Genomic DNA, 9,869 nt, shown 5'->3' on the forward strand with positions numbered 1-9,869 from the left:
ACCGCGGATTTCATATTAGCTCACCTCCATCCCACTCCGTGTTCCTAAATGCTACAATTTTCTTTTGATGTGTTCCTAGTATACCACTGGCCCGTGCATTGCACTGTCTCCTTGTTGTCTCATTGGTTTCATGCTCTTGTGCTATCTCTGTATCTGTTTATTACTGTGTGGAAGCATGGCGCTGGAGGCGCCCTGGATGCTCAAAATGGCGCATGCGGCATATTTGGTTTGGAAAAATTTGGTCTCCAAAAGCCTTCTCCTTCGAGTGGATGAGCTGGGTTCTAAAGCGGAGTTCATGACAATTTTTCTTGGGATTGAGATTTTCGGCTATTTGGCCGCCTGGTTCAGTTTTTGGGTAGATGCATACGGGCATTTCTTCATCTTTTCTTTTGTGCATATGCTTTGGGACTAAATGACCTCTTGTTAATCTGGGGTTTGTATTTCTCTTTTGGGCTGCATTTGGGCTTTGTCCTTTTCGGAGAAATGGGACTGGCGTGCCTGCAAGAACAGTCGGAAAATTAATGCTGTTAAATCGAGCCGAGTAATATAAAAGCTAATATGCTCACTTTCCTAACTTTTGGCTGTGCGCTGTTGTGGTTCACTATTACATCAGCCGTATCGAGCTGGTGGAATGACTTTCATAATCACCTTACGTGTTTTCGCAACTTCCACACGCTTATTAGGCCTTTCTAAGAGATTCAACGAAGAAAAGAGGGGCTGGCGAACCACAACATTCGACTGGCGTTAAAGGCCGGGTCATTGATTGAGTAATCTCAGTCAGAAACAAGCTGGAAGTTCAGAACGGCTTTGAACGTTAAATGTTTTTTGGAATTGCAGAAATGCATTGTTGATTCTCTTCCATCTTCATACTCGTGTACCCTCATGTCCTCTCCAGCTCACATCGAACACGCAGCACCAGATATATAAATCTCCTAGCGTTTTTGCCTCGCTTGTTTCGAAATCACTTTCCAGCCAGCAAAAGCGCCTCCCAAGCTCTTCAACCGTCCACTGAAAAACGAGTGGATACAATAAGGCCCCATGCATTATGTAAACGCGACCACAAACAAAATTTTGCGTCTTGGTAGTAGAAGTCAAAACGAAAGAAGCTGTCGGAGACGGAGAGAGTTTGCTTTATTACCGTGAATGTACAAGGAAACCAGGAATTAACGCCGTTGTTCCCTCCCACCAATGTTTCGCCGTAGGACCAAAAGTTGGCCCCAAGTTTTTCTGAAAAGTGTGTTGATTTGAACTGGATGTAAACTCGACACTGTCGCTCTTAACTAATATGCTGGAGATAATATGGACGGAATCCGGCTCATTATGCTTATTGAGAAAATGCTCGTGGTAATAGGATGGAAAGATATTAATCCGCTTTAATAGCCCTGAAGTTCAGATATAATTAGCCCAATGCCGGTCTTATTAAAAACATCTCATAAGAGATGATATTTCATGAACTCACCCATAAATCCTTCTTACAAACGCATAAGCAGACAAAAATCCAATGGTGCTTGTGAGCAGGCCATAGACGCCGCAGGCAAGAAAGCCGTAGCAAAAGAATAGCAGGCTGGAGACGAAGCCTGTGATATGTAGTTTGGTGAAGTAGTACCAAAGGAGATAGCCGAAGATCCAGATGCTGCTGCTGCCACCAACAAGAAAGGATTGCCACCACCAGTGATAGTTCTGCTGCAAGTTAGTCTCGAGGCTTCCGCGCCAGTAGATCTAGGCTACATAGGGAGAAAACCGGTCGACATACCTCTGAACATAGTTGCACGTACGTAGCTACGATCGTGACCTCGATAACGGTAATAATCAGAATAACACTGACAACTGCTAGGAACCCAAAAACATAGTAATATCCGCTCTTATCCTGCCACAAGCTCTTGAATACGAACATCAGTTCGATGAAGATAACGGCGAAAGGGATAAAACCGGCGATGAGTATTGTCTGGACGCTCTTTGTGTACCAGGACTGAAGTGGGATCTGGCGTGGAATCACATTTGTTTTGATAGGGTGGTCCCATGCTCCAACAACGATAAAACCGTACCAGCCACCGATATAGACGAGTGGTAGTTGAATTAAGAGCCACAGCGCGATTAGGCCGACAAGCGTACCGAATGGAATGGCTGTACTGGATGCTTGTGCCCAGACGAAGAGGTTAAGGATGAAAACAGTGGCAAAGAGGAGGCCGGGGATTAATGTTCCAGTCTAAAATAATGTCAGAGAGCTCGTTTCGAAAAATTGCCAGTGAAATTTCGGGATTGGTGACATACCACTAAGACATTCTTCTGCCACAACTGTCCACCAAAAGTCTTGTACACTCTTGACGAGAAATAACCCGAGAACAGACCTGCCACAACAAACAACCCCATCCCTACACTGATATATCCACCCCGAAAGCTTGGATTGAGGACACCGAAGCAGCTAAGGGTGAGGAGGCCTGCAGCCATAAAGACAAGTTGCATGCCTGAGCCGACAAGAGGAGCCAAGAGACCGCCGTACGGAGGAGGTCTGAAAACATCTCCGTGGACCAATTTCCAACCTGTGATGTCCTCCAAAGATTCTTCATCCGAAGATATGTCAGCATCAGCATCAGCATCTCCAAGATGGTCAAGGAGTCCGCCCTTTTCTGCGCTCTTCCTCGGTGATCTTGTGCCTCTCACTCTCTTGACTTTGGCTTTGCCTTCCTCTACACCACCGTCCTTGTACCCCTTGATGTCTCCGCGGATAGTGCGAGCAACAATGACAGCAACAACGGCAGTGAGGAGTCCTAAAATGACCAGTGAGTTGATGATGGCAAGCCAATGTATTTTCGAGCTCTCGTCCTGAGCAACGAAATACATATCCCATCTGTTCTGCCACTCGAGCTTTTCCTCCTCCCTAAAATAGACCGAATATGTATATGGGATGGTAAGAGTGGCACCGTCATCTAAGTCATCGGTCTCAGATACTGAGGATGGATCGGCATACTCGCCTTCCGCGTCGGTGGTATTAGGCGAGATATGAAGCTCCATTCCATACTCCACATTGTGAATATCAACAGGAAGACCATCTTCGTTCCGGTTTCCGGCTTCAATGCTCTTTGGGAAAACCTCGAATCCAACTATGACCTTCTTGCCCTGTTGGCCATCCTTGCCTGGTGCTTGGTGGTATCGAATTACCAGTGTCACATGATTATTGATGAAGTATTGCGGCTCGGTGCTGCCTGACGAGTAGTACTCCTCTCCTATCTTGAATCCTGCAGCGTAATATTTGCGAGACTTGTCAGTCGTAACAAAGCTAGTAGCTCCAGGAAGGTTATCCACAATCCACTCGGCTACATAGCCATCCCTGATAATCTCCTTTGCTCTCTTCAGCCCCTTCCTGTCCACTTGATGACTGCAAAGGTATCGAGCCTCTTCGTCGTTCCCCATGACCAACTCATAGTCTGACACCATGATCCGATCGCCTCGAAGCACTTCTCCAAGATTGAGCGAAAGGCTTGTCCCACTAATCAGACTCGACCCAGAGTGTGTTCGCCCGCTCGGTGTGCACACGAAAGGTAGCTCTGAATATGCATACTGCAGCTCAGTATTGTCCGAGTAGACCTTATTGACGAATAGCGGTATGGTCTCGCCATCTCGATAACTTTTAATAGAGAAACCTAGGGTTGTACACCAGTTAGTACATGTCGATCTATCCGCACGCTTATATCTTTGTGCATACCGGGAATATAAAAGGCTTGCGCAAGTACCAGAAAAGAGCAGAAAATGGCACTTCTCCTTACGTCTGCGTGCATCTTGACGGAACGGGCGAGAGGGAGGAGAAGATCTAGGCGGGTTCGACGGTGTGGTTGATGCAGACAGCAAAGAAGCTTTTGCGGCTCTAAGGATCAGGAAAGGCGCAGGCTCGGCAGTGGAAAATCGAAATTAAAGACTCCTTTCACGTAGCGAAGAAGTCAAGCTGGCGATGATCTGAAATACGATCAAGGAAACAGGGTGCAGGGCGCAGGGTCGCGAGAGAATGGGGCTGAAGAGTTAACGAGTGTAATTGGCACCTAGTACCGGTGTTCTAGTGCTGACTGCGTTGCTAACTGGAGTGTTGAGAGGGAGGAAGGAGGAGCAGTCAGGCATAAGACGGGGACAACCCTCTAAGATTTCCTCGCACTTGCACTGGCCCGCTTTTAGACGCCTTAGCGACCTCCTCTCCTCCCCCCCAACCTCCAGTCTTTTAGTGCAAGGGAGCGTCCCTGTAGGCCCACAGTGCCCCTCGACCCACAGCCCACCCAGTTACCAGCCGCGTCTGGGTCCCTTCGCTCCTCACCGCATACAGCTTGTACTCAAGTGCACCATCCAGCGTAGATACTGTGCACTTGCCAAAAGAGTTGTGCACCCGCAAGAAAGGCAAAGCTTTTCATTTTTTAAGCTTAATTATAAGAGTTAAACTTGAAACTCACTTGTGCGTACAAAGCGAAATTGCTGTCTGTTGCGCGCGCACACAGGGGTGGGAGGGGACGTACAAGCTGTACTACCCGTATGTCCCGCCCCCATTGGCGATATAATTATATGCTGTCACCGTGTCTTCCGTACTTATGGGATCTGATCAGCCATGCATCTTATACGCGCATGGATGGCTTCCCGACCATTTGTCTCCAATCAATCTGTTGGGGAGGACGGTCTGTACGACCAACCAATTAGCACCAGCCAAGCATTGGAGATCATGACGAATTGCAATGTACATATTCGAGCACCACTACAGATGTGGCTGGCGGCTGGGGGGCACCATTGACCTCTGCGAGTTTGTAGATATCAGCACTGTGTTAGAGATGCGAGGGCTATGTGTTTACAGCTTTGTTCCTTAGGCACACAGAAAATCGCGGACAAGAAGCGAAGCGCTAGCTTGACGCATCGCTGCCCGTCATTAACACTTCCACAATAAGCTCCAATCCTTTCAAATTGCCCAGGTACTGCTCGCGACTCCCGTATCAAAATCGCCTGGCAATTGACCATATTCGGAAGACTTACCACAGGTGCTGGACAATCCTTGTCCAAATCCCAATGTTCCCAGGTTCTCACGACTATGAAGTAGAACCTCTGATCAAGACCTAAACCCCGCAGCATCTGCATTACACTATCCGGGACCAAAAAGACTTGCTCAACATCTCGGTTCCCTCTCTCAGTCGCTCGAGCACTGTCTAAAGACGGACCTGTAAGGTCGAATTTCAAGTGAACTACAGTCTCTACGTCATCTAGAGACACATGAGTGAACTACAGTCTCTACGTCATCTAGAGACACATGAGTGAACTACAGTCTCTACGTCATCTAGAGACACATGTAACGTTTCGAAGTCCGCAGTGGTGGTGGTGACGAGCCCTTCAGACTGGAACCTGGCAACTAATACCGGCCCTCGAAGGACGATGTGTCCATTTTTCACCTCGCCAGTAAGGTCTGGTCCAAGCGGCTCACAATGCGTCTTTAGAACCTGACACTCCACTTTGTACATAGGGACCAAAAGGAGCAGCATGCATTGGCCACAGTTCCGTCGACGGAAGCCCACGACCAAGTAGGAGCTCGATACGTTTCGCTTCTCCTAGATGGATGTGGCCGTGGCCGTATAGATTTATCCCATGGCAATTTATCTTGACCAAGACGAAACCACAGAAGACCTTCTGGAAGCTGTGCCTCCCACATTCCGGCGAGATACGCGCCTAGGTATGGTTGGCGGAAGCATTTAGCGACCCAGAGAACGCAGGGAGCTTGTCCGAACCATGTGAGAGCAGGCGGCGACTGTACTCTTCTACAAGATTTTCCCAAGCCCCAAAGTAAGATGAGAACGTATCGTTAGATGTCCAACCATCCTCACCGCATCGCATCTTTCCTGTTAATATCTTTTCTCCTAAGGGTATCTTCGATAGTAAGTGGTCTAGCCAGGGTGGTTTTGGATAAATCTTATCGCGATAAGTCTTGGCATACCCCAAATAAATTTTCGTCGCCTTTTTCTTCTTTATTATCGTATAAAATATAGCTTTAGAAGTGGAATCAGAAGCTCTCAACTCTATTAATACCTTTAAATCAAAAAATATAAGAGGTTACTTAGCTCTTTTAACATAGGAGCATACCTATCCACTAGGTAGTAATAAGCCCGTATAAAATAAAAAAGCCCGTCTTTTATTCTATTATAAACACTATATAAAGTCATACGCTATATAGTTAACTTTTAACTTCCGAAATTACTTAGCGTTAAAGCATGGTATTATAGTTAAGCCTAAAACTAGTTATACGAAAGAAGTAATACGGGATTAATTAAAAGACCTTTACCTTAAAGCGTTATCTTAAAATAAGACAGAAGAGCTAGATTTAGAAGTACTCTAAACAGTCCTAAATAAGGAAGTTATTAATAAGGCCCTTATTACATTAATTATTATATAAAACTTACTATTTTAGATAGTTAAGTGGCTAGAGTTCCATATTCTTCTATAGTTAATTAATCCTAAAGTAGACGGCCATATAACTATAGCCCATTTAGCAGTTAGTAAAAAGATTTATAACTTATGGCTATTATAAAAGGATATTATATGAAAGAGGCTGCAGTCTACACTAATAAGTATTTATCTCTCCATTAATATCTAGACCTCTCTAAATAATTACCTTCTCCTTATAATTTACAGCCATTTTATTAATAGCCAGGAAAAGCTTATAAACGCTCTTCTTAGCCTTTATATAGTAGCCTTTTATAGTAGGGATAAGTAATAGAATACTCTTCTTCTAGTGCTTAAGGACTATAGGATTATATAAAAGCTAGGTGCCGTTATATCTAATAACTATACTATAAATAATAAGCTCTATTATATAATAAGCGACTAGCTTCTTTTAAAAGAAGGAATTAAATAAAATCCCGTCCACTAACGGATCCGCTACTAGGGTTATATTCTTAACCTTACCGTATAGGCTTTTCTCTTTAAAAACTTAATTAGTCTTAATAATATTAAGTTATATAAAGAAGGAAAAAAGCTAGATCTAAAAAAGGAGAAAGAGAAGAGTAATTTATTTTAGAAACTTGGCGCACTTAAAAAGCTTTATAATATTACCGTATACACCTATAGCTTAGCTAGCCGTATAAGGGAGTTTAAAAGTCTTATAGGGAGAAGAATTCCGCTTAATAATCGTATAAGATAGAATAGCTGGTATTTTATACTTAGCGTAGCAATTTAGAAAGAGTCTACCCTTAATACGTATACTAAGCGTAACCTTAATACGCTTAAAAAGGACTATCTTAGTCCAAAGGACTAGGAGGCGCTTCATACAATAAAAAGCTTTCTTTAAATATTCCACTAGGCAACCCTAAATTGCTAGGGACACAAAGCAACGCTTAAGAATATGCTTTTTACAATAGACGTTATAATTAAGCACCTTAATAAATCCTAGGTTAGTCTATCTCCCCTTTTTATTTCCTAGCTAATATATAATAGAAGGAGTATATATCTAATAAAGAGTTCTCTAAACGCATTAAAAATACTTAGAATACCTTTAATAAGTATTACCATAAAATGGATAACTCGCCCCTTTACACTACTGTACTTATTCTTTATCTAGCCCGTTATATAAGATATATTAAGCAGGTTTAGAAGAAGGAGTAGCGTAAGCCTATACTTGACAGCGTTAAAGAGCTTTAAAAAAGATATCGGAATAGGAGTTCTACGCCTAAAAGTATATTATTATATAAAAAGCTAGCTCTAGCTTAAGACCTTAATGAGTTTAATAAGATTGCCGAGGATCTTAATAGTATAATATTTCGACTAAAAAGTTAGGATAAGTATAAGGACTTTATCTTTAAGACGTTATATAAGATTTTAACAACTGCACTTTAGTAGTAGTCTTAAGAACAGCAACGAAAACGCTAGCCACGGCTCTCGCTTATAGCAATCAAAATTCTCTTAATTCCAGCAATAAGTAATAAGCCAGAAAGAGTTTTTTTAGGAGGACGTTGTACGGTATTATAGGAGAGAATATAGATAGATCCTAAAACTCTTAAGAAAATAGAGTGTTTAAAGAATTAGTATTAGAGAAGAACTATAAGAGAAATAAGTAGTTTTTCTCTAAGTATATAGCTATTATATAGTTAGGGGGGAAAGGTAAATAGGGACCCTATAATATCTTACGCCTATCTATAATATCCGCAATATCCGCAGTATCCGCAATATCTGCGATATCCGCAATATCTGCAATATCTACAATATCCGCAATATCTATAATATCTGCAATATCCGCAATATCCGTAATATCCGCAATATCTGCAATATCTACTAAATTCTGCTAGAATCGAGTCCTATTCTACCTGGTTGGGGTAGAAAAGCTCCGCACAGGGCACTTTTATCCTTATCGATTGCGATATTTATGCATATTCTATTGGATAAAGGATATTTTATGCTCGCTTATTCGCATTATCCAAAACCACCCTGGGTCTAGCTCCCGGTGTAAGATGCCGCTCCGGTCATGCCTGTTGAATCTTTCCTGTATTGACCCGCACTCGCATTCCACAACAGCCCTGCACTCCCAGATAACCTCCGATATTGTGTAGTGTAATACACGGGGGCTTAGGAGCCGCTCTTGGAATGCCCATCCACGTTGGTAGAGGGGTGAAGATTCTTCTCTGCCGTGTAGAGATTGTGTTTGATGAGAAATTCGCCTGCGTACAAAGGCTGTGACGGGTTCACCCCATTTTAGTTGTACTGGAAAGGATTTTAGATCGTCCTGGAAAATTCCTTTTGTTTTTTGGTCGCACAAGAAGTATCTGTCGTGAAAGCATCCGTATTCGGCGTCTGGGCCGAGAGCGGCAGATATATTCAGGACGCCGTTCTCATACACTTCGGCCATTTTCGACGATTCCACTTGCCAATCATGGACGCCATCTTGAACAGTACACAGCGAATCGATCCAGAGGTACCGATACCCCAATCTGCGTGTTATAGCTACTGCATCCTTAAAGGTCTTTGGAAGATTCATCCAGGGAATATTTTTCTTCCACCGACCAAGTGTCTTGCTGTCAGATTTGAGAAATCCTTTGCCTCCCCAGCAGTAAGACAAAGTGAAGTACTCTGGCATTGCAGTGCCGACTTCAATAAGCTTAATTTCCTGGTTCTCTAAATCGGTGCCAATATCAATTAACCTTGCAGGTCCAACCTGCATAGCTCGGCCGGACAGATCTGGTGCCTTTTTAAACAGATTTCAAGCCAGATCTTAGCCAGATCAAATGCCGAATCAGCAGAAGAGTTCCGCGCAGGGGTCCTGCCAAATCCAAAGGCCTGGTGTGTCACTTTTGCCCCGGGGTTAGTATTTTAGTTACATGAGTGGACTGAAAGAGGAAGGACAAACAATGATATACCAGAATCTTCGGCGTGCTTCCTTTTTGGAGAGCTACAATTGTAATTATAGTTAAAGAGATAGGACCTAGAAAATAGACTCGTATTCAAAGAATCTACAAGATTGCTCAAATCAAGAGGAAGTTCTTGAGTGTAACGTATACATTCAAACGTACCTTTCTCCATAAAAAATCTCAATTGAAACCGTCTCCACCGTCTCTCGTACTTCCGGATTATTCAGAACTATTAATAGTTTCAACGGTTTAAATATCTTGTTATCAGGCAACCACATGATATAGCTGGTGTCGTCGTACTCAGCGTGGTTTTCAATATCAATACTGCCAATAATATTGATCAATATTGTTACTAATCAATATTGGCGAATATATTGGCGTTACCTCAGCGAGCTCAGACGTGATTTTTTTAGCTAGCGTCGGAATAACCTACGCCGTCTTCTGAATTGCAAAATTACGTCTAAGAGCCTTTGGCGAGTTTTGTTAAAAACGTAAATAAAATCCATAAAACGGATATTA

The 9,869-nt window shown here is 43.2% G+C and overlaps 3 protein-coding genes across 3 annotated transcripts; all 3 read right to left on the reverse strand.

Annotated features, from left to right (window-relative positions):
• Nucleotides 1-1,203: 1,203 nt before the first annotated feature.
• On the reverse strand, nt 1,204-3,895 carry K441DRAFT_324074 (multispanning membrane protein). Its single transcript, XM_067641189.1, has 5 exons — nt 3,704-3,895; nt 2,272-3,641; nt 1,754-2,206; nt 1,460-1,680; nt 1,204-1,382 (listed from the first exon to the last, which is right to left on the reverse strand). Exons 1-5 carry the CDS (start codon nt 3,774-3,776, stop codon nt 1,364-1,366), a joined length of 2,136 nt encoding a protein of 711 aa, XP_067497741.1. The 5' UTR covers nt 3,777-3,895; the 3' UTR covers nt 1,204-1,363.
• A 1,246-nt stretch (nt 3,896-5,141) lies between these two features.
• K441DRAFT_324094 (uncharacterized protein) lies at nt 5,142-5,661 on the reverse strand. Its single transcript, XM_067641190.1, has 2 exons — nt 5,283-5,661; nt 5,142-5,207 (listed from the first exon to the last, which is right to left on the reverse strand). Exons 1-2 carry the CDS (start codon nt 5,499-5,501, stop codon nt 5,199-5,201), a joined length of 228 nt encoding a protein of 75 aa, XP_067497742.1. The 5' UTR covers nt 5,502-5,661; the 3' UTR covers nt 5,142-5,198.
• Nucleotides 5,662-8,406: 2,745 nt separating this feature from the next.
• On the reverse strand, nt 8,407-9,522 carry K441DRAFT_700670 (HET-domain-containing protein; the record flags this gene model as incomplete). The annotated part of the gene is made up of 4 exons (XM_067653269.1): nt 8,407-8,622; nt 8,672-9,187; nt 9,360-9,391; nt 9,513-9,522. 4 exons carry the CDS (start codon nt 9,520-9,522, stop codon nt 8,572-8,574), a joined length of 609 nt encoding a protein of 202 aa, XP_067497743.1. The 3' UTR covers nt 8,407-8,571.
• Nucleotides 9,523-9,869: the final 347 nt, after the last annotated feature.

Source organism: Cenococcum geophilum (genome assembly GCF_001692895.1).
Source record: "Cenococcum geophilum 1.58 unplaced genomic scaffold K441scaffold_70, whole genome shotgun sequence".
Taxonomy (NCBI): domain Eukaryota; kingdom Fungi; phylum Ascomycota; class Dothideomycetes; order Gloniales; family Gloniaceae; genus Cenococcum; species Cenococcum geophilum.

Bases quoted from the DNA above. Each gene is read 5' to 3' on its own strand.
- K441DRAFT_324094 (XM_067641190.1), bottom strand. From the start codon at position 5,501: ATGCTGCTCCTTTTGGTCCCTATGTACAAAGTGGAGTGTCAGGTTCTA.
- K441DRAFT_324074 (XM_067641189.1), bottom strand. From the start codon at position 3,776: ATGCACGCAGACGTAAGGAGAAGTGCCATTTTCTGCTCTTTTCTGGTA. The intron at 2,207-2,271 runs GTATGTCACCAA...ACATTATTTTAG, and splicing joins GGCAGAAGAATGTCTTAGTG to ACTGGAACATTAATCCCCGG. The intron at 1,681-1,753 runs GTATGTCGACCG...AACTTGCAGCAG, and splicing joins ACGTGCAACTATGTTCAGAG to AACTATCACTGGTGGTGGCA.